Raw genomic sequence first — 24931 nt, 5'->3', positions numbered from 1 at the left:
TGACTTACACTGGATCTCGTGTCCACTAGTGACTAAATTGTCAGTATATTTAGTCTTAGTTTTAGTCATCATAGCTTTAGTTCATGTAGTTTCCGTTTAGTTTCCGTCAGTGGAAAAAGGTAGTCGACGAACATTCCTCCTTACCAGTAGCCCCCTCAGTCTGAAGCGCCCCTCCTCCTTACCAGTAGCCCCCTCAGTCTGAAGCGCCCCTCCTCCTCCTCCTCCTCCTTACCAGTAGCCCCCTCAGCCTGAAGCGCCCCTCCTCCTCCTTACCAGTAGCCCCCTCAGCCTGAAGCGCCCCTCCTCCTTACCAGTAGCCCCCTCAGTCTGAAGCGCCCCTCCTCCTTACCAGTAGCCCCCTCAGTCTGAAGCGCCCCTCCCCCTCCTCCTTACCAGTAGCCCCCTCAGTCTGAAGCGCCCCTCCTCCTCCTTACCAGTAGCCCCCTCAGTCTGAAGCGCCCCTCCTCCTCCTCCTCCTTACCAGTAGCCCCCTCAGTCTGAAGCGCCCCTCCTCCTCCTCCTTACCAGTAGCCCCCTCAGCCTGAAGCGCCCCTCCTCCTCCTTACCAGTAGCCCCCTCAGCCTGAAGCGCCCCTCCTCCTTACCAGTAGCCCCCTCAGTCTGAAGCGCCCCTCCTCCTCCTCCTCCTTACCAGTAGCCCCCTCAGTCTGAAGCGCCCCTCCTCCTCCTTACCAGTAGCCCCCTCAGTCTGAAGCGCCCCTCCTCCTCCTCCTCCTTACCAGTAGCCCCCTCAGCCTGAAGCGCCCCTCCTCCTCCTCCTCACCAGTAGCCCCCTCAGCCTGAAGCGCCCCTCCTCCTCCTCCCCCTTACCAGTAGCCCCCTCAGTCTGAAGCGTCCCTCCTCGTCCGTCACCGTGTCCTCACTGTAGTGACTACAGTCCGTCTGTCCCAGGGCCTCCACCGCCACGTCCCTCTCTGCGTCTCCGCTCAGGGACAGCACGGCGCCGTAGCAGCTGCACGGGGGACACAGAACACAGGAGAACAATGAGACCGTCTGCTTGTGTCATGTGGACACAGGACAATGAGAACTGAGTCTGCTTGTGTCATGTGGACAGGGGAATACTGGATAATAATACCTGTAAGCGGTCTTTATGCCCGTGATGTCGATGCTCAGGTTCTGGCCCTCCTCCACCGTGATCATCTGGGACGCCGGCTCGAAGCGGAACTCCTTCATCATGGGTTTGAAATAGTACTGACCAGGACTCTGGAACACAGAGGGTTAAAAAGTAGGAGTGCAAGATTATGAAAATATAACCCATATCCGATCTCCAATTATTTGCAGGGTCATATCTGCCGATACCGATTCTGACCGAGTCCGATATTATACAGAGACCACAATGGAAACAAGCCTAGGCCGTAGAGGGACGTCTTCCTACCAGGTTGTTGAAGGTGAGGACGCCGGTCTCTTGCGTCTGCAGGTTGGAGCGGAACTGTCCTCCGCTCAGGGACAGGAGGACGCCGGACAGAGGGTGTCCTTCCTCAGACCTGATCTACAGAACACAAGACAGACGGACAGGGAGGAGGACAGACAGCTGAGTAGGGCTGTGAATCTTTGGGTGTCCCACGATTCCATTCCGATTCTTGGGGTTCGATTAAAAATCTCAATCCAAAGACGATTTAAAAAAAAATCTAAAGCATTTTTTTTCCAGATTCAAAACGATTTTCTATTCAAAATGATTCTCGATTCAATACTACAATACAATACAGCTGTGCTGATCTGAAGTGACTAGTACTCTAGTAGACATGATGTTTACTGTGATTAGGGTAAGCTTACATTTTTCATATCACAAACACCATGTAGTAAAAACTCCTGTAACTAAGCAGAAAAAATAATCTAAAAAAATAAAATAAAATGTATTTTTTGGAAATTATGAATCGATTTTGAATCGTTCATAACGGGGATCGGATTCTAATCCGAATCGATTTTTTTTGACACCCCTACAGCTGAGGACGTCTTCTGATTCTACATGGAATGGTAGTAGGGAATTTTGAAAAAACAATTTTAAACATCGGCATTAGGCAGTATAACCCATTCAGTATGGGAACCCCTTTTGGTGTTTTAAGCCAGGGGTTCTCAACCCGTGGGTCGCGACCCCTCGAGGGGTCGCCAAATTATTTTGGGGGGTCCCCAAATTATTTAAAAAAAAAAAAAAGAAAAAAAAAGGGGGGTTTATTTTATTATTTGTTTTTTTGCAACTGAATGGCTGTAAAGTGGAAATGAAGAGTTTACATATAGTACACATAGTACATGCATACACCTTCCCTAATGATGATGGTTTCAGTATTTATTTATGGTGTATTGTCTCTATTATTAAGGTTATTGTAGCAGTCAATTTATATTGGGGGCCGGGAGGGGGCGGGGCGGGGGTCCCGAGACGTTGCCAAAGCATTTTCGGGGGTCCCCGGCCAAAAAGGTTGAGAACCCCTGTTTTAAGCGAATGCGGCGCTGCAAGCTTGTAGATCTGCTATTTTTGAAAAAGAAACACAAGCGTATTAACGTGGGCGCGACTGACTAGACCTGGATTCTAAACAAAAAAGTGTTCTTTCATAATTGTTCCATAGCAGAACAATTAGCAATAATAACAAGTAGGATAACAGAAGGGAAAGGGGGAGGGGTGGGTAACGAACCTCGAAAGAGACAATTATTAAAAGGCTGTGTTATGACATAATTTTGGCATAATTATGTGAACGATGTACAAAAAATAATTTCACACACTTTTTTTTTTACTTAACCCATTTTTGGCGGGAACCCCTTTTGGTGTTTAAAAACATTGTTATAATTTAGCTATTGAAAAATAGCAGATCTACAAGCTCATAGCGCGGCACCGAGTGCCGCGCTACGAGCTTGTAGGTCTGCTATTTTTGAAAAATCGTGCAAATCTTTGAATATATATTCTTTCAGGGCGAACGTTTTTAACTCAAATCTTTGCCCTCTGGGGGGGGGGTCCCTGGAACAACATATTTTCAGGGTTGGCAGCCAATTACATATAATCTTGGGCACGCCCTGTGCACTTTATTATGATGATACTATCAATAAAAGGCAGAAAAGCCAAAAACTAATCTTAACCCATTCTGGGCGGGAAACCCTTTTGGTGTTTTAAGCATCATGTTATACTTTAGCTATTGAAAAATAGCTCATCTACAAGCTAGTAGGTCTGCTTTATGCCGCCGACCCCCATCTGAAAGATTTTTGCGATTTTTAAAAAATAGCAGACCTACAAGCTCGTAGCGCGGCACTCGGTGCCGCGCTATGAGCTTGTAGGTCTGCTATTTTTAGACAGCTAAAGCATAACATTACATAATGCTTAAAACACCAAAAGGGGTTCCCGCCCAAAATGGGTTTTAACTGGGAGACAAAACGCCTGAGGAATATCAATCTTTTTTGGAAAAGACGCTGGATCGTTGAGCGTAAACGTACAGGAGCGGGCGGGGGGGTGACTGCATGCAACGGCGAGTGCCGGCTCCAATGACAGATGGGCCAAACGTTATCAAAACGGAGAACGATATAAGAGAACCTCGAGGCACACCCCCTGGTCGGTCAAGGCTTCTCTCGCTGACAGGCAACTTTATTTTATATTAACCCATTTAGACCTGAGGCCGATTCTACAAATGTCTTCCAAATCCTGACAGTTTTCACAAAAATCCATGTTTCTATGTCAGTTCGCAAACATTTTCATGTCAAGGACCCCCAAAACTATATGTAATTGGCAGCCGACCCCCATCTGAAAATACGTTGTTCCAGGAACACCTCAGAAGCAAAGATTTGAGGTAAAAGGTAAAATTCTGAAAGAATATTATATTCATAGATTTGTGCCACAAGCTACGAGCTTGTAGATCTGCTTTTTTTCAATAGCTAAAGTATAACAATGCTTAAAACACCAAAAGACGTTCCGGCCCAGAATGGGTTAAAAAATTGATTAGAGCAGCTCTACTGTCTTCAAGCTGTGACACATGTCGTTATGCTTCACGTTTCATTGAAGCATTTCTTTTAGCTCATTAAAAGCCCCCAGAGCACAGCACGCGTTTCAACATAACATGAGTGGCACCCTGGACTGATGATGCAGAAATCCAGAGAACGCAGCGTTTTTTTCATGTTCAGATTAAGCCAGTTTGGCAGTTTTGGCAGGTATCCAAAGCCAATGCCCACACTTTATTGCCCACGGGGGCAATGGGTTCCGTTTAAAGGAGAATTCCATGCTAGAAGGCTTTCTTACCTTTATTTGTAGTTGTTACGTCCCCACCAAAGAGGTCCAGGTGTTATTTTGTGCAAAAGCGCATTATTGGCTATTTCCCCTAATATAAGCCCTCAATGAATTGAATTGAATGGGTGTTGAGCTAATTCGCTTATTTCCATTGCTCAAAAATAATGTTGTGTTGTATATATCCTCTCTTCATAATGTAAATAGTATCCCAAGCGGCACACTTTACTACTTATTTTGATGGAAAAAAGCGAATTAGCACAACAAACCAACCCCCATTGAGGGCTTATATCTGTGTGCGTGCGTGTGTGCGTGCGTGCAGTCTGTGCCAGGTGTGTGCGTGGTACCTTGAAGGTGACTCCGGCGAGAGCGAAGGCCTTGAAGTCTCCCTGGGTTCCTTCTACGGGGCTGAGGACGAACCCCTCCTTGCTGGCACTGATGTCATACTGTCTGTCGCTGTGCAGGGGGCCCACACTGAGGAGAGGAGAGAGAGGTCAGTACTGTCTGTCGCTGTGCAGGGGGCCCACACTGAGGAGAGGTCAGTACTGTCTGTCGCTGTGCAGGGGGCCCACACTGAGGAGAGGTCAGTACTGTCTGTCGCTGTGCAGGGGGCCACACTGAGGAGAGGAGAGGAGAGAGAGGTCAGTACTGTCTGTCACTGTGCAGGGGGCCACACTGAGGAGAGGAGAGGTCAGTACTGTCTGTCGCTGTGCAGGGGGCCCACACTGAGGAGAGGAGAGAGAGGTCAGTACTGTCTGTCACTGTGCAGGGGGCCACACTGATGAGAGGAGAGAGAGGTCAGTACTGTCTGTCACGGTGCAGGGGGCCACACTGAGGAGAGGAGAGGAGAGAGAGGTCAGTACTGTCTGTCACTGTGCAGGGGGCCACACTGAGGAGAGGAGAGAGAGGTCAGTACTGTCTGTCACGGTGCAGGGGGCCACACTGAGGAGAGGAGAGGAGAGAGAGGTCAGTACTGTCTGTCACTGTGCAGGGGGCCACACTGAGGAGAGGAGAGGAGAGAGAGGTCAGTACTGTCTGTCACTGTGCAGGGGGCCACACTGAGGAGAGGAGAGAGAGGTCAGTACTGTCTGTCACTGTGCAGGGGGCCCACACCGAGGAGAGGAGAGAGAGGTCAGTACTGTCTGTCACTGTGCAGGGGGCCACACTGAGGAGAGGAGAGGAGAGAGAGGTCAGTACTGTCTGTCGCTGTGCAGGGGGCCACACTGAGGAGAGGAGAGGAGAGAGAGGTCAGTACTGTCTGTCGCTGTGCAGGGGGCCACACTGAGGAGAGGAGAGGAGAGAGAGGTCAGTACTGTCTGTCACTGTGCAGGGGGCCACACTGAGGAGAGGAGAGGAGAGAGAGGTCAGTACTGTCTGTCGCTGTGCAGGGGGCCACACTGAGGAGAGGAGAGAGAGGTCAGTACTGTCTGTCACTGTGCAGGGGGCCACACTGAGGAGAGGTCAGTACTGTCTGTCGCTGTGCAGGGGGCCACACTGAGGAGAGGAGAGGAGAGAGAGGTCAGTACTGTCTGTCGCTGTGCAGGGGGCCACACTGAGGAGAGGAGAGAGAGGTCAGTACTGTCTGTCACTGTGCAGGGGGCCACACTGAGGAGAGGAGAGGAGAGAGAGGTCAGTACTGTCTGTCACTGTGCAGGGGGCCACACTGAGGAGAGGAGAGAGAGGTCAGTACTGTCTGTCACTGTGCAGGGGGCCACACTGAGGAGAGGAGAGAGAGGTCAGTACTGTCTGTCGCTGTGCAGGGGCCCACACTGAGGAGAGGAGAGGAGAGACGTCAGTCACAACGCTGCGACGCGTTGTGAGCTTGTAGATCTGCTATTTTCAGCAAGTGTAAAAACAGTCATTACGATGGCCAAAATTATATTTAGTCGACTAAAACTAGACTAGCCACTAAAACATTCCAGGTGACTAAAATGTGACTAAAACTAAATTAAAACTATTCAAGAGACTATGACTAAAACTAGACTAAATCTGCTGCCAAAAACAACACTGTATATATGGTAGTATGTAATGTACCTGTATGCTCCCAGGTCATTGGTCGCCACGGTGATGAAGGCTGCAGCCGCTCCCCTCTCCGTGATGGAGATCTCCACTCCTTGCAGCTCCGGAGAGACCTTTCCCTCCAGGAACAGACCTGCTCTCCCTGCGATGTCCACCAGGCGGCCCGGACACGACTCTGACCACAAGGACATAGGCATGGCACCGTCGGTACAGTACATTCTACAACACGTTTACATTTACACTTTAAGCATTTTGCAGACGCTCTTAAAACTGTTTAAGTGCCACCGACGAGATCACGAGATGAATCTAACCATGCACTGGTTGCCACCGACGAGAAACCGAGATAAAAAAAATAAAAAATAAAATGTAATCCATATTTTGAAAATTCCTCTAATCTAGTGTGCAGGTGATGACATGCACATTACATGCACAATATAATTACATTTTCTTTATTTTCTTTATAATGGGAACAGTGGCACCCAGGACCAAAACTGGTGTCCACCCCCTGGCACTAAAGGAGTTTTAATTGTCAATTTAACAAAAAATACAGATTTTCAAAAATCCATTCATAAACTGAAAACATAAAAATAAAGATCTGAGCTCCCAAACAGTGTTGATTTTGTCGACTAAAACTAAGACGAAAAATGTTCGTCGACTACCTTTTTTCACTGACGAAAACTAAATGGAAACTAAATGAAAACTAAGCTATGATGACTAAAACTAAGACTAAATATAATGACAATTTCATCAACAAATAAAAACTAGACTAAAATGTTAGGAAGGGACTAGTAGACAAGAGAGAAGTAATTTTACACTTTGTTGCATGCTGAAAATAGCAGATCTACAAGCTCACAACGCGTCGCACTGTGACGTGTTGTGAGCTTGTAGATCTGCTATTTTCAGCAAGTGTAAAATCAGCCATTATGACGGCATCAAGGCCCGCCAAAATACATTTTAGTTGACTAAATCAACTGTAGATTTAGTCAGCTAAAATCGTATGACATTTAGTCGACTAAAACTAGACTAACACTAAAACATTCCAGGTGACTAAAATGTGACTACTATTCAAGAGACTATGACTAAAACAGAGCCAGCATACCTCCAGTGATGGTGGCTTCCACTTCAGGAGGATAGAAGAGCAGCTCCTTGGAGGATGGAGTCACTGTGATCTTCTCTCCAGCCCTGAAACAAACAGAAGGTTGACCCATTTAGAACCTGAGAACTCATTCTACAAATGTGACCAGATTTGACTGAGAGCCTCCCATCGCGCAAACTCCAGCTTTTCACCAATGAGTTAAAACAGTTTGGCATATTTGTCTTATTAGCCAGGGTTCCTTTTAAGACATGCAAGGTTTGGCCTGGGCCGTGGCTCAGCGGTCCAGGCCTGGGCCGTGGCTCAGCGGTCCAGGCCTGGGCCGTGGCTCAGCGGTCCAGGCCTGGGCCGTGGCTCAGCGGTCCAGGCAACCTTGGCTGGTAATCCAGTCTGGCAGTGTGCCGCGGGTTCGACTCCCGATCCTGACGGACTTTACTGCATGTCATCCCCCCCCCCCCCCCATCTCTCTCCCCATTTCATGTCAGCCTACTGTCTGTCCCTCCATGAAAAATATAAAATAAAGGCGAAAGCCACACAAAAACATGCAAGGTTTTCCGCGGACACAGTGCGATACGTCACGCGCTTGGATCATGCTGGCTTCTCAGGGCTTGTTGGTAATCCAGTCACCAACGCAATGTCTATGGAGTGTCATGGCAACCTCTGTGTCGGACTGTTCTCACTTGTTTTGTTGACTTTGGAATATTTTTCGATATTATGACAAGCGCTGATGGCACTATATTAACCCATTTTTGGCGGGAACCCGTTTTGGGGTTTTAAGCATTACGTTATACTTTAGCTATTGAAAAATAGCAGATCTACAAGCTTTCAAAAATAGCAGACCTACAAGCTCGTAGCGCGCCACTCGGTGGCGCGCTACGAGCTTGTAGGTCTGCTATTTTTGAAAAATCGTGAAAATGCGGCACAAATATTTGAAAATTGAACATATATTCTTTCAGAAGACTTTTTTTTATTTCGACGTCAGGCCTAAATGGGTTAAGGCCAGTGGGGGAAAAAACTCCAGCAGTGAAGTAATTTTCACGGTCGAAAATATCGGCACAAACAAAATATCCTGAAACAAACAGCAGGTGTATATGATTAAATACTAATAAAGATGTCACTGTGATCTTCTCTCCAGCCCTGAACACTCGGCAGGGTGATGATCAAACACATGCAGGGGTGACACCGGGTCAACACCTACCATCTGTCACCACCAGGGGGTGACGACAGGTCAACAACGACCATCTGTCACCATCTGGGCTCAGCAAGCCAGAGAAAGATGTTTACATCCATCTCTGGATGTCAAACATTAGCACAACCGTGTTTCTACGTTATGTAGAGGTCATTGTTCTATAGACTTGAATAAGAGATGAAGATTAACTGAAGCAGATTCTTAAAAAAAAAAAAACCTTCCCCCAGAAGCAAATATTAGAGTTAAAAACGCTCGCTCTGAAAGAAGATAATTATATTCAAAGATTTGTGCCACGTTTTCACGATCTTTCAAAAAATAGATCTACAAGCTCGTAGCTTGTATGAGCTTGTAGATCTGCTATTTTTCAACAGATTCTAAAAACGCTTCTAAATCCTGACCTAAGTTTTCTGAAAAACTTCACAGAACTTGTACAGAACCCAAAAATGGGTTCCCGGCCTGAGGGGGTAAAACACCAAAAGGGGTTCCCGCCCAGAATGGGTTAAAGCTAATGTGACACAGACGCACACGTCCCTCAGGTTCTAACCTGGCCGAAAAGAGAGTTGAGCCAGAAGGCAAAGCTCTCTGTCTACCGAGCAATCTTCCTTCCTCCTCTCACCTCTATGGTCATGTAGTGTTCCTCCTCTCACCTATGGTCATGAAGTGTTCCTCCTCTCACCTCTATGGTCATGAAGTGTTCCTACTCTCACCTATGGTCATGAAGTGTTCCTCCTCTCACCTCTATGGTCATGAAGTGTTCCTCCTCTCACCTCTATGGTCATGAAGTGTTCCTACTCTCACCTCTATGGTCATGAAGTGTTCCTACTCTCACCTCTATGGTCATGAAGTGTTCCTACTCTCACCTATGGTCATGAAGTGTTCCTACTCTCACCTCTATGGTCATGAAGTGTTCCTACTCTCACCTCTATGGTCATGAAGTGTTCCTACTCTCACCTCTATGGTCATGAAGTGTTCCTACTCTCACCTATGGTCATGAAGTGTTCCTACTCTCACCTATGGTCATGAAGTGTTCCTACTCTCACCTATGGTCATGAAGTGTTCCTCCTCTCACCTCTATGGTCATGAAGTGTTCCTACTCTCACCTCTATGGTCATGAAGTGTTCCTACTCTATATATGGTCATGAAGTGTTCCTACTCTCACCTATGGTCATGAAGTGTTCCTACTCTATATATGGTCATGAAGTGTTCCTACTCTCACCTCTATGGTCATGAAGTGTTCCTACTCTCACCTATGGTCATGAAGTGTTCCTACTCTCACCTTATATGGTCATGAAGTGTTCCTACTCTCACCTATGGTCATGAAGTGTTCCTCCTCTCACCTCTATGGTCATGAAGTGTTCCTCCTCTCACCCATATGGTCATGAAGTGTTCCTCCTCTCACCTATGGTCATGAAGTGTTCCTCCTCTCACCCATATGGTCATGAAGTGTTCCTCCTCTCACCTATATGGTCATGAAGTGTTCCTCCTCTCACCCATATGGTCATGAAGTGTTCCTCCTCTCACCTCTATGGTCATGAAGTGTTCCTCCTCTCACCTCTATGGTCATGAAGTGTTCCTCCTCTCACCCCTATGGTCATGAAGTGTTCCTACTCTCACCTCTATGGTCATGAAGTGTTCCTACTCTCACCTCTATGGTCATGAAGTGTTCCTACTCTCACCTCTATGGTCATGAAGTGTTCCTCCTCTCACCCCTATGGTCATGAAGTGTTCCTCCTCTCACCTCTATGGTCATGAAGTGTTCCTCCTCTCACCTCTATGGTCATGAAGTGTTCCTACTCTCACCTATGGTCATGAAGTGTTCCTACTCTCACCTCTATGGTCATGAAGTGTTCCTACTCTCACCTCTATGGTCATGAAGTGTTCCTCCTCTCACCTCTATGGTCATGAAGTGTTCCTCCTCTCACCTATGGTCATGAAGTGTTCCTCCTCTCACCTCTATGGTCATGAAGTGTTCCTACTCTCACCTATGGTCATGAAGTGTTCCTCCTCTCACCTCTATGGTCATGAAGTGTTCCTACTCTCACCTCTATGGTCATGAAGTGTTCCTCCTCTCACCTATGGTCATGAAGTGTTCCTACTCTCACCTATGGTCATGAAGTGTTCCTACTCTCACCTATGGTCATGAAGTGTTCCTACTCTCACCTATGGTCATGAAGTGTTCCTACTCTCACCTTATATGGTCATGAAGTGTTCCTACTCTCACCTCTATGGTCATGAAGTGTTCCTACTCTCACCTATGGTCATGAAGTGTTCCTACTCTCACCTCTATGGTCATGAAGTGTTCCTCCTCTCACCTCTATGGTCATGAAGTGTTCCTACTCTCACCTATGGTCATGAAGTGTTCCTCCTCTCACCTCTATGGTCATGAAGTGTTCCTCCTCTCACCTCTATGGTCATGAAGTGTTCCTACTCTCACCTTATATGGTCATGAAGTGTTCCTACTCTCACCTCTATGGTCATGAAGTGTTCCTACTCTCACCTCTATGGTCATGAAGTGTTCCTCCTCTCACCTCTATGGTCATGAAGTGTTCCTCCTCTCACCTATGGTCATGAAGTGTTCCTCCTCTCACCTATGGTCATGAAGTGTTCCTACTCTCACCTATATGGTCATGAAGTGTTCCTACTCTCACCTTATATGGTCATGAAGTGTTCCTACTCTCACCTATGGTCATGAAGTGTTCCTCCTCTCACCTCTATGGTCATGAAGTGTTCCTCCTCTCACCTCTATGGTCATGAAGTGTTCCTACTCTCACCTATGGTCATGAAGTGTTCCTACTCTCACCTTATATGGTCATGAAGTGTTCCTACTCTCACCTTATATGGTCATGAAGTGTTCCTACTCTCACCTATGGTCATGAAGTGTTCCTACTCTCACCTCTATGGTCATGAAGTGTTCCTCCTCTCACCTATGGTCATGAAGTGTTCCTACTCTCACCTATATGGTCATGAAGTGTTCCTACTCTCACCTTATATGGTCATGAAGTGTTCCTACTCTCACCTATGGTCATGAAGTGTTCCTACTCTCACCTCTATGGTCATGAAGTGTTCCTCCTCTCACCTCTATGGTCATGAAGTGTTCCTCCTCTCACCTATGGTCATGAAGTGTTCCTACTCTCACCTATGGTCATGAAGTGTTCCTACTCTCACCTATGGTCATGAAGTGTTCCTACTCTCACCTCTATGGTCATGAAGTGTTCCTCCTCTCACCTCTATGGTCATGAAGTGTTCCTACTCTCACCTTATATGGTCATGAAGTGTTCCTACTCTCACCTTATATGGTCATGAAGTGTTCCTACTCTCACCTATGGTCATGAAGTGTTCCTCCTCTCACCTCTATGGTCATGAAGTGTTCCTCCTCTCACCTCTATGGTCATGAAGTGTTCCTACTCTCACCTATGGTCATGAAGTGTTCCTACTCTCACCTTATATGGTCATGAAGTGTTCCTACTCTCACCTATGGTCATGAAGTGTTCCTACTCTCACCTCTATGGTCATGAAGTGTTCCTACTCTCACCTTATATGGTCATGAAGTGTTCCTACTCTCACCTCTATGGTCATGAAGTGTTCCTACTCTCACCTCTATGGTCATGAAGTGTTCCTCCTCTCACCTCTATGGTCATGAAGTGTTCCTCCTCTCACCTCTATGGTCATGAAGTGTTCCTCCTCTCACCTATGGTCATGAAGTGTTCCTCCTCTCACCTCTATGGTCATGAAGTGTTCCTACTCTCACCTCTATGGTCATGAAGTGTTCCTACTCTATATATGGTCATGAAGTGTTCCTACTCTCACCTCTATGGTCATGAAGTGTTCCTACTCTCACCTATGGTCATGAAGTGTTCCTACTCTCACCTTATATGGTCATGAAGTGTTCCTACTCTCACCTATGGTCATGAAGTGTTCCTCCTCTCACCTCTATGGTCATGAAGTGTTCCTCCTCTCACCCATATGGTCATGAAGTGTTCCTCCTCTCACCTATGGTCATGAAGTGTTCCTCCTCTCACCCATATGGTCATGAAGTGTTCCTCCTCTCACCTATATGGTCATGAAGTGTTCCTCCTCTCACCCATATGGTCATGAAGTGTTCCTCCTCTCACCTCTATGGTCATGAAGTGTTCCTCCTCTCACCTCTATGGTCATGAAGTGTTCCTCCTCTCACCCCTATGGTCATGAAGTGTTCCTACTCTCACCTCTATGGTCATGAAGTGTTCCTACTCTCACCTCTATGGTCATGAAGTGTTCCTACTCTCACCTCTATGGTCATGAAGTGTTCCTCCTCTCACCCCTATGGTCATGAAGTGTTCCTCCTCTCACCTCTATGGTCATGAAGTGTTCCTCCTCTCACCTCTATGGTCATGAAGTGTTCCTACTCTCACCTATGGTCATGAAGTGTTCCTACTCTCACCTCTATGGTCATGAAGTGTTCCTACTCTCACCTCTATGGTCATGAAGTGTTCCTCCTCTCACCTCTATGGTCATGAAGTGTTCCTCCTCTCACCTATGGTCATGAAGTGTTCCTCCTCTCACCTCTATGGTCATGAAGTGTTCCTACTCTCACCTATGGTCATGAAGTGTTCCTCCTCTCACCTCTATGGTCATGAAGTGTTCCTACTCTCACCTCTATGGTCATGAAGTGTTCCTCCTCTCACCTATGGTCATGAAGTGTTCCTACTCTCACCTATGGTCATGAAGTGTTCCTACTCTCACCTATGGTCATGAAGTGTTCCTACTCTCACCTATGGTCATGAAGTGTTCCTACTCTCACCTTATATGGTCATGAAGTGTTCCTACTCTCACCTCTATGGTCATGAAGTGTTCCTACTCTCACCTATGGTCATGAAGTGTTCCTACTCTCACCTCTATGGTCATGAAGTGTTCCTCCTCTCACCTCTATGGTCATGAAGTGTTCCTACTCTCACCTATGGTCATGAAGTGTTCCTCCTCTCACCTCTATGGTCATGAAGTGTTCCTCCTCTCACCTCTATGGTCATGAAGTGTTCCTACTCTCACCTTATATGGTCATGAAGTGTTCCTACTCTCACCTCTATGGTCATGAAGTGTTCCTACTCTCACCTCTATGGTCATGAAGTGTTCCTCCTCTCACCTCTATGGTCATGAAGTGTTCCTCCTCTCACCTATGGTCATGAAGTGTTCCTCCTCTCACCTATGGTCATGAAGTGTTCCTACTCTCACCTATATGGTCATGAAGTGTTCCTACTCTCACCTTATATGGTCATGAAGTGTTCCTACTCTCACCTATGGTCATGAAGTGTTCCTCCTCTCACCTCTATGGTCATGAAGTGTTCCTCCTCTCACCTCTATGGTCATGAAGTGTTCCTACTCTCACCTATGGTCATGAAGTGTTCCTACTCTCACCTTATATGGTCATGAAGTGTTCCTACTCTCACCTTATATGGTCATGAAGTGTTCCTACTCTCACCTATGGTCATGAAGTGTTCCTACTCTCACCTCTATGGTCATGAAGTGTTCCTCCTCTCACCTATGGTCATGAAGTGTTCCTACTCTCACCTATATGGTCATGAAGTGTTCCTACTCTCACCTTATATGGTCATGAAGTGTTCCTACTCTCACCTATGGTCATGAAGTGTTCCTACTCTCACCTCTATGGTCATGAAGTGTTCCTCCTCTCACCTCTATGGTCATGAAGTGTTCCTCCTCTCACCTATGGTCATGAAGTGTTCCTACTCTCACCTATGGTCATGAAGTGTTCCTACTCTCACCTATGGTCATGAAGTGTTCCTACTCTCACCTCTATGGTCATGAAGTGTTCCTCCTCTCACCTCTATGGTCATGAAGTGTTCCTACTCTCACCTTATATGGTCATGAAGTGTTCCTACTCTCACCTTATATGGTCATGAAGTGTTCCTACTCTCACCTATGGTCATGAAGTGTTCCTCCTCTCACCTCTATGGTCATGAAGTGTTCCTCCTCTCACCTTATATGGTCATGAAGTGTTCCTACTCTCACCTATGGTCATGAAGTGTTCCTCCTCTCACCTCTATGGTCATGAAGTGTTCCTACTCTCACCTTATATGGTCATGAAGTGTTCCTACTCTCACCTTATATGGTCATGAAGTGTTCCTACTCTCACCTATGGTCATGAAGTGTTCCTCCTCTCACCTCTATGGTCATGAAGTGTTCCTCCTCTCACCTCTATGGTCATGAAGTGTTCCTCCTCTCACCTCTATGGTCATGAAGTGTTCCTACTCTCACCTATGGTCATGAAGTGTTCCTACTCTCACCTTATATGGTCATGAAGTGTTCCTACTCTCACCTATGGTCATGAAGTGTTCCTACTCTCACCTCTATGGTCATGAAGTGTTCCTACTCTCACCTTATATGGTCATGAAGTGTTCCTACTCTCACCTCTATGGTCATGAAGTGTTCCTACTCTCACCTCTATGGTCATGAAGTGTTCCTCCTCTCACCTCTATGGTCATGAAGTGTTCCTCCTCTCACCTCTATGGTCATGAAGTGTTCCTCCTCTCACCTATGGTCATGAAGTGTTCCTACTCTCACCTCTATGGTCATGAAGTGTTCCTCCTCTCACCTCTATGGTCATGAAGTGTTCCTCCTCTCACCTATGGTCATGAAGTGTTCCTACTCTCACCTCTATGGTCATGAAGTGTTCCTCCTCTCACCTATGGTCATGAAGTGTTCCTACTCTCACCTCTATGGTCATGAAGTGTTCCTCCTCTCACCTCTATGGTCATGAAGTGTTCCTACTCTCACCTATGGTCATGAAGTGTTCCTACTCTCACCTCTATGGTCATGAAGTGTTCCTACTCTCACCTATGGTCATGAAGTGTTCCTACTCTCACCTATATGGTCATGAAGTGTTCCTCCTCTCACCTCTATGGTCATGAAGTGTTCCTACTCTCACCTCTATGGTCATGAAGTGTTCCTACTCTCACCTATATGGTCATGAAGTGTTCCTCCTCTCACCCTATGGTCATGAAGTGTTCCTACTCTCACCTATGGTCATGAAGTGTTCCTACTCTCACCTCTATGGTCATGAAGTGTTCCTCCTCTCACCTCTATGGTCATGAAGTGTTCCTACTCTCACCTCTATGGTCATGAAGTGTTCCTCCTCTCACCCATATGGTCATGAAGTGTTCCTACTCTCACCTCTATGGTCATGAAGTGTTCCTACTCTCACCTCTATGGTCATGAAGTGTTCCTACTCTCACCTATGGTCATGAAGTGTTCCTACTCTCACCTATGGTCATGAAGTGTTCCTACTCTCACCTCTATGGTCATGAAGTGTTCCTACTCTCACCTATGGTCATGAAGTGTTCCTACTCTCACCTATATGGTCATGAAGTGTTCCTACTCTCACCTCTATGGTCATGAAGTGTTCCTACTCTCACCTCTATGGTCATGAAGTGTTCCTCCTCTCACCTATGGTCATGAAGTGTTCCTACTCTCACCTCTATGGTCATGAAGTGTTCCTCCTCTCACCTATGGTCATGAAGTGTTCCTACTCTCACCTCTATGGTCATGAAGTGTTCCTCCTCTCACCTCTATGGTCATGAAGTGTTCCTACTCTCACCTCTATGGTCATGAAGTGTTCCTCCTCTCACCTATGGTCATGAAGTGTTCCTACTCTCACCTATGGTCATGAAGTGTTCCTACTCTCACCTATGGTCATGAAGTGTTCCTACTCTCACCTATATGGTCATGAAGTGTTCCTACTCTCACCTCTATGGTCATGAAGTGTTCCTCCTCTCACCCTATGGTCATGAAGTGTTCCTACTCTCACCTATGGTCATGAAGTGTTCCTACTCTCACCTATGGTCATGAAGTGTTCCTACTCTCACCTCTATGGTCATGAAGTGTTCCTACTCTCACCTATATGGTCATGAAGTGTTCCTACTCTCACCTCTATGGTCATGAAGTGTTCCTACTCTCACCTATATGGTCATGAAGTGTTCCTACTCTCACCTATGGTCATGAAGTGTTCCTACTCTCACCTCTATGGTCATGAAGTGTTCCTACTCTCACCTTATATGGTCATGAAGTGTTCCTACTCTCACCTATGGTCATGAAGTGTGGGTCATGACCGAAAGAATAAGGTCGCGAATACAAGCGGCCGAAATGAGTTTTCTCCGACGGGTGGCTGGCATCTCCCTTAGAGATAGGGTGAGAAGTTCAGTCACACGAGAGAGACTCGGAGTAGAGCCGCTGCTCCTTCGCCTGGAAAGGAGCCAGCTGAGGTGGTTCGGGGCATCTGGTTAGGATGCCTCTCGGGCGTCTCCCCATAGGGAGGTCCTCGACGCACGTCCCACTGGGAGGAGACCCCGGGGCAGACCAAGGACCACGTCCCACTGGGAGGAGACCCCGGGGCAGACCAAGGACCACATCCCACTGGGAGGAGACCGCCCCACCAAGGCGCAGTTGGAGGAAACACATTGACTCACTGGCCTTGGAATGCCTCGGAATCCCCCCAGGAGGAAGTCACTAATGTTTCTCTGGAGAGGGAAGTCTGGAGCTCTCTGGTGGAGCTGTTGCCCCCACGACCCGACTACGGATAAGCGGTTGAAGATGGATGGATGGATGGATGGACAGACCTGGCCCAGTAGGAGAACTCGTAGTGGAAGGGTCCCGTCAGCTCTCCGGCCCTCTCCTGGACGGGGACGGGGCTGTCGGCGTTGTCTCCCCCAGCGGCCCCTCCTTCCCCCTCCCCCTCGGCCGCGCGGCGCTCTCTCTCCTGGCGCCGCAGAGCGATCTCCTGCAGCTGCTGCTCCAGACGCTGCTCCTCCACGCTGCGCAGCGGGCCCAGAACCAGAGCAGGCTCGCTCTCGATGGAAGACCTGGGGGGAGAGATAGAAATATAGAGATAGACAGAGAGAGAGACAGAGACAGAGACAGAGACGGAGACAGAGACAGAGACAGACAGAGAGAGAGATAGAGACAGAGAGAGAGACAGAGACAGAGACAGAGAGACAGAGAGAGAGAGAGCATCTTCAATGTTGGTGTTACGCAATGTTTGTGTTTACACAAACATTCAAAATTGTCCATTCATTGTCATGGCATTTAAATGTTTGTTTAGGACTTTTCCGTGTGGATTTATGGGCTGTCAATCAGATAGGACTTTTCTGATTGGATGTATGGGGCTATCAATCAGATAGGACTTTTCTGATTGGATGTATTGGGCTGTCAATCAGATAGGACTTTTCTGATTGGATGTATGGGGCTGTCAATCAGATAGGACTTTTCTGATTGGATGTATGGGGCTGTCAATCAGATAGGACTTTTCTGATTGGATGTATGGGGCTGTCAATCAGATAGGACTTTTCTGATTGGATGTATGGGGCTGTCAATCAGATAGGACTTTTCTGATTGGATGTATGGGGCTGTCAATCAGATAGGACTGTTCTGATTGGATGTATGGGGCTGTCAATCAGATAGGACTGTTCTGATTGGATGTATGGGGCTGTCAATCAGATTGGACTTTTCTGATTGGATGTATGGGGCTGTCAATCAGATAGGACTGTTCTGATTGGATGTATGGGGCTGTCAATCAGATAGGACTTTTCTGATTGGATGTTTGGGGCTGTCAATCAGATAGGACTTTCCTGTGTGGATGTATGGGGCTGTCAATCAGATAGGACTTTCCTGTGTGGATGTATGGGGCTGTCAAAGCCATAAAGTAGCTTTTTGCCGGCGTGTTGTAAGCTTGTAGATATGCTATTTTTGAAAAATGTTTGACGATGTATGGACATTTTTCAACATGGAAACAATTTGACGATTATGCAAAAAGTTTCTCCTCATTACTTGATGGTGACGGTGACGTCCAGTATCTTGTCCGTGGTGACGAGGCCGGTCATGTGGTGTCTGACCGCGGTCAGGGTCAGGATGGAGGGGGCAGACCTGGAGGGAAAAACGAAGCCGTTAAAATGGGGGTTGAACGTGCAGAAGAGGGAATAACACGTGGATGAACCAGAGAGAGAGAGGGGGGGAGGGGAGGGGAGGAGGAGGGGGGGGAAGAGAGAAACGCAAAGACAAGATGGATGAGTTCCGTGCAAAAGGTTCACACCGTACTTACGTGTCGTAAGTGTAGTAGTCCTGCTCGAACTGGTGGCAGGAACGCGGGGTGACTTTGTAAACACCTGGTTGGGAGAAGAAAAGGAAAAAAGGACATTTTGAGATGATTTATCACTTTGTTCCTGTGTTATATTTAGTTGTGTGCCTGCCTGGCACCTTCTGGGGGCAAAACATGCTACTCCCATTATACACGAGAGAGAGAGAGAGAGAGAGAGAGAGAGAGAGAGAGAGAGAGAGGGTTAGGGCGCGTCTTGTTAGGCCACGCGGGGTGCTATGTTTAGCTAACGGGAGGTGGTGGCTGGGGAGATTTACCGGGCTTGGAGAGGCAGAAGCGGTTGACTCCCTTAGAGAGGTTGTACACGCCCACGTTCTCTGGTTTGCTGCCGTCTTGGAAGAACTCCTGTGTGTACACAAAATGGTAAATGGTGCATTTATATAGCGCCTTTATCCAAGGCGCTTTACATAGATTGTGCATTACATTCACCCATACATTCACACACCTTTAGATAGATTGTGCATTACGTGCATTACATTCACACACACATTCATACACAGATTGCGGCGGAAGCCATGCAAGGCACCAACCTGCACATTGGGCGCAATTTGGGGTTCAGTGTCTTGCCCAAGGACACTTTGGCATGTAGACAGGAGGAGGAGCCGGGATTCGAACCGCCCACCCATGGATCATTGGACGACCTGCTCTACCTCCTGAGCCACAGTCGCCACACACACACACACACACACACACACAGTGTGTTACTGACCAGTGTGATGGCGTGAGACAGCGAGCAGCGCAGGATGTAGCCGATCTGTCGGAACTCCACCCCGAGGACGTCCGACTCCAGAACCTCCACCTCCACCGACTTGTGTTTCCAGCACCACTCTTCATGGGAGATACTGGCTGTTCACCACACAGAGACACACAGAGACACAACGTTAGGAGAAACACCACTCTTCATGGGAGATACTGGCTGTTCACCACACAGAGACACAACGTTAGGAGAAACACCACTCTTCATGGGAGATACTGGCTGTTCACCACAAAGAGACACAATGTTAGGAGAAACACCACTCTTCATGGGAGATACTGGCTGTTCACCACAAAGACACAACGTTAGGAGAAACACCACTCTTCATGGGAGATACTGGCTGTTCACCACAGAGACACAATGTTAGGAGAAACACCACTCTTCATGGGAGATACTGGCTGTTCACCACAAAGACACAATGTTAGGAGAAACACCACTCTTCATGGGAGATACTGGCTGTTCACCACACAGAGACACACAGAGACACAACGTTAGGAGAAACACCACTCTTCATGGGAGATACTGGCTGTTCACCACACAGAGACACACAGAGACACAACGTTAGGAGAAACACCACTCTTCATGGGAGATACTGGCTGTTCACCACAAAGACACAACGTTAGGAGAAACGCCACTCTTCATGGGAGATACTGGCTGTTCACCACAGAGACACAACGTTAGGAGAAACACCACTCTTCATGGGAGATACTGGCTGTTCACCACAAAGACACAACGTTAGGAGAAACGCCACTCTTCATGGGAGATACTGGCTGTTCACCACAGAGACACAACGTTAGGAGAAACACCACTCTTCATGGGAGATACTGGCTGTTCACCACAAAGACACAACGTTAGGAGAAACACCACTCTTCATGGGAGATACTGGCTGTTCACCACACAGAGACACAACGTTAGGAGAAACACCACTCTTCATGGGATATACTGGCTGTTCACCACAGAGACACAACGTTAGGAGAAACACCACTCTTCATGGGAGATACTGGCTGTTCACCACAAAGACACAACGTTAGGAGAAACGCCACTCTTCATGGGAGATACTGGCTGTTCACCACAGAGACACAACGTTAGGAGAAACACCACTCTTCATGGGAGATACTGGCTGTTCACCACAAAGACACAACGTTAGGAGAAACACCACTCTTCATGGGAGATACTGGCTGTTCACCACACAGAGACACAACGTTAGGAGACACACCACTCTTCATGGGAGATACTGGCTGTTCACCACACAGAGACACACAGAGACACAATGTTAGGAGAAACACCACTCTTCATGGGAGATACTGGCTGTTCACCACAAAGACACAACGTTAGGAGAAACACCACTCTTCATGGGAGATACTGGCTGTTCACCACAAAGAGACACAATGTTAGGAGAAACACCACTCTTCATGGGAGATACTGGCTGTTCACCACACAGAGACACACAGAGACACAACGTTAGGAGAAACACCACTCTTCATGGGAGATACTGGCTGTTCACCACAAAGAGACACAATGTTAGGAGAAACACCACTCTTCATGGGAGATACTGGCTGTTCACCACAGAGACACAACGTTAGGAGAAACACCACTCTTCATGGGAGATACTGGCTGTTCACCACAAAGAGACACAATGTTAGGAGAAACACCACTCTTCATGGGAGATACTGGCTGTTCACCACAAAGACACACAATGTTAGGAGAAACACCACTCTTCATGGGAGATACTGGCTGTTCACCACAGAGACACAACGTTAGGAGAAACACCACTCTTCATGGGAGATACTGGCTGTTCACCACAGAGACACAACGTTAGGAGAAACACCACTCTTCATGGGAGATACTGGCTGTTCACCACAGAGACACAACGTTAGGAGAAACACCACTCTTCATGGGAGATACTGGCTGTTCATCACAAAGAGACACAACGTTAGGAGAAACACCACTCTTCATGGGAGATACTGGCTGTTCACCACACAGAGACACAACGTTAGGAGAAACACCACTCTTCATGGGAGATACTGGCTGTTCACCACACAGAGACACAATGTTAGGAGAAACACCACTCTTCATGGGAGATACTGGCTGTTCACCACACAGAGACACAACGTTAGGATAAACACCACTCTTCATGGGAGATACTGGCTGTTCACCACACAGAGACACAATGTTAGGAGAAACACCACTCTTCATGGGAGATACTGGGTGTTCACCACACAGAGACACAACGTTAGGGGAAACACCACTCTTCATGGGAGATACTGGCTGTTCACCACAAAGAGACACAACGTTAGGAGAAACACCACTCTTCATGGGAGATACTGGCTGTTCACCACAGAGACACAATGTTAGGAGAAACACCACTCTTCATGGGAGATACTGGCTGTTCACCACAGAGACACAACGTTAGGAGAAACACCACTCTTCATGGGAGATACTGGCTGTTCACCACAGAGACACAACGTTAGGAGAAACACCACTCTTCATGGGATATACTGGCTGTTCACCACACAGAGACACAACGTTAGGAGAAACACCACTCTTCATGGGAGATACTGGCTGTTCACCACAAAGAGACACAACGTTAGGAGAAACACCACTCTTCATGGGAGATACTGGCTGTTCACCACAAAGAGACACAACGTTAGGAGAAACACCACTCTTCATGGGAGATACTGGCTGTTCACCACACAGCGACACAACGTTAGGAGAAACACCACTCTTCATGGGAGAAACTGGCTGTTCACCACAAAGAGACACACAGAGACAACGTTAGGAGAAACACCACTCTTCATGGGAGATACTGGCTGTTCACCACAAAGAGACACACAGAGACACAACGTTAGGAGAAACATCCACTCTTCATGGGAGATACTGGCTGTTCACCACAAAGAGACACAACGTTAGGAGAAACACCACTCTTCATGGGATATACTGGCTGTTCACCACAAAGAGACACAACGTTAGGAGAAACACCACTCTTCATGGGAGATACTGGCTGTTCACCACAAAGACACACAATGTTAGGAGAAACACCACTCTTCATGGGAGATACTGGCTGTTCACCACAAATTCACACAACGTTAGGAGAAACACCACTCTTCATGGGAGATACTGGCTGTTCACCACACAGAGACACAACGTTAGGAGAAACACCACTCTTCATGGGAGATACTGGCTGTTCACCACACAGAGACACAATGTTAGGAGAAACACCACTCTTCATGGGAGATACTGGCTGTTCACCACACAGAGACACAACGTTAGGATAAACACCACTCTTCATGGGAGATACTTGCTGTTCACCACACAGAGACACAATGTTAGGAGAAACACCACTCTTCATGGGAGATACTGGCTGTTCACCACACAGAGACACAACGTTAGGGGAAACACCACTCTTCATGGGAGATACTGGCTGTTCACCACAAAGAGACACAACGTTAGGAGAAACACCACTCTTCATGGGAGATACTGGCTGTTCACCACAGAGACACAATGTTAGGAGAAACACCACTCTTCATGGGAGATACTGGCTGTTCACCACAGAGACACAACGTTAGGAGAAACACCACTCTTCATGGGAGATACTGGCTGTTCACCACAAAGAGACACAACGTTAGGAGAAACACCACTCTTCATGGGAGATACTGGCTGTTCATCACAAAGAGACACAATGTTAGGAGAAACACCACTCTTCATGGGAGATACTGGCTGTTCACCACAAAGAGACACAACGTTAGGAGAAACACCACTCTTCATGGGAGATACTGGCTGTTCACCACAAAGAGACACAACGTTAGGAGAAACACCACTCTTCATGGGAGATACTGGCTGTTCACCACAGAGACACAACGTTAGGAGAAACGCCACAATTCATGGGAGATACTGGCTGTTCACCACAAAGAGACACAACGTTAGGAGAAACACCACTCTTCATGGGAGATACTGGCTGGTGTTCACCACAAAGAGACACAACGTTAGGAGAAACACCACTCTTCATGGGAGATACTGGCTGTTCACCACACAAAGACACAACATTAGGAGAAACACCACTCTTCATGGAAGATACTGGCTGTTCACCACAGAGACACAACGTTAGGAGAAACACCACTCTTCATGGAAGATACTGGCTGTTCACCACAGAGACACAACGTTAGGAGAAACACCACTCTTCATGGGAGATACTGGCTGTTCACCACACAGAGACACAACGTTAGGAGAAACACCACTCTTCATGGGAGATACTGGCTGTTCACCACACAAAGACAACATTAGGAGAAACACCACTCTTCATGGGAGATACTGGCTGTTCACCACAAAGAGACACAACGTTAGGAGAAACACCACTCTTCATGGGAGATACTGGCTGTTCACCACAAAGAGACAACGTTAGGAGAAACACCACTCTTCATGGGAGATACTGGCTGTTCATCACAAAGAGACACAACGTTAGGAGAAACACCACTCTTCATGGGAGATACTGGCTGTTCACCACAAAGACACAACGTTAGGAGAAACACCACTCTTCATGGGAGATACTGGCTGTTCACCACAAAGAGACACAATGTTAGGAGAAACACCACTCTTCATGGGAGATACTGGCTGTTCACCACAGAGACACAACGTTAGGAGAAACACCACTCTTCATGGGAGATACTGGCTGTTCACCACAAAGACACACAATGTTAGGAGAAACACCACTCTTCATGGGATATACTGGCTGTTCACCACAAAGACACACAATGTTAGGAGAAACACCACTCTTCATGGGAGATACTGGCTGTTCATCACAAAGAGACACAATGTTAGGAGAAACACCACTCTTCATGGGAGATACTGGCTGTTCACCACACAGAGACACAACGTTAGGAGAAACACCACTCTTCATGGGAGATACTGGCTGTTCACCACACAGAGACACAACGTTAGGAGAAACACCACTCTTCATGGGAGATACTGGCTGTTCCACAAAGAGACACAATGTTAGGAGAAACACCACTCTTCATGGGAGATACTGGCTGTTCACCACAAAGAGACACAATGTTAGGAGAAACACCACTCTTCATGGGAGATACTGGCTGTTCACCACACAAAGACACAACGTTAGGAGAAACACCACTCTTCATGGGAGATACTGGCTGTTCACCACACAGAGACACAACGTTAGGAGAAACACGACTCTTCATGGGAGATACTGGCTGTTCATCACAAAGAGACACAATGTTAGGAGAAACACCACTCTTCATGGGAGATACTGGCTGTTCACCACAAAGAGACACAACGTTAGGAGAAACGCCACTCTTCATGGGAGATACTGGCTGTTCACCACAGAGACACAACGTTAGGAGAAACACCACTCTTCATGGGAGATACTGGCTGTTCACCACAAAGACACACAATGTTAGGAGAAACACCACTCTTCATGGGATATACTGGCTGTTCACCACAAAGACACACAATGTTAGGAGAAACACCACTCTTCATGGGAGATACTGGCTGTTCACCACAAAGAGA

At 47.2% G+C, this 24931-nt stretch overlaps 1 protein-coding gene across 4 annotated transcripts in view; it reads right to left on the bottom strand.

Annotated features, from left to right (window-relative positions):
* Window positions 1–24931, bottom strand: part of nomo (nodal modulator) — a 67713-nt gene that overhangs the window by 10972 nt on the left and 31810 nt on the right. For all 4 annotated transcript variants that reach the window (XM_079499212.1, XM_079499211.1, XM_079499214.1 and 1 more), the window contains 11 exons: window positions 19367–19503; window positions 18915–19002; window positions 18604–18667; window positions 18333–18428; window positions 17126–17368; window positions 7337–7419; window positions 6253–6412; window positions 4566–4692; window positions 1396–1509; window positions 1096–1223; window positions 831–972 (listed from right to left, as the gene is read on the bottom strand). In XM_079499212.1, coding sequence (XP_079355338.1) covers window positions 831–972; window positions 1096–1223; window positions 1396–1509; window positions 4566–4692; window positions 6253–6412; window positions 7337–7419; window positions 17126–17368; window positions 18333–18428; window positions 18604–18667; window positions 18915–19002; window positions 19367–19503 — 1382 coding nt within the window. The remainder of the gene's footprint in view (window positions 1–830; window positions 973–1095; window positions 1224–1395; window positions 1510–4565; window positions 4693–6252; window positions 6413–7336; window positions 7420–17125; window positions 17369–18332; window positions 18429–18603; window positions 18668–18914; window positions 19003–19366; window positions 19504–24931) is intronic.

The sequence above is a fragment of the Electrona antarctica genome (assembly GCF_951216825.1).
Source record: "Electrona antarctica genome assembly, chromosome: 4".
Lineage (NCBI taxonomy): Eukaryota > Metazoa > Chordata > Actinopteri > Myctophiformes > Myctophidae > Electrona > Electrona antarctica.
This window is presented reverse-complemented; position numbering and strand designations above follow the sequence as displayed.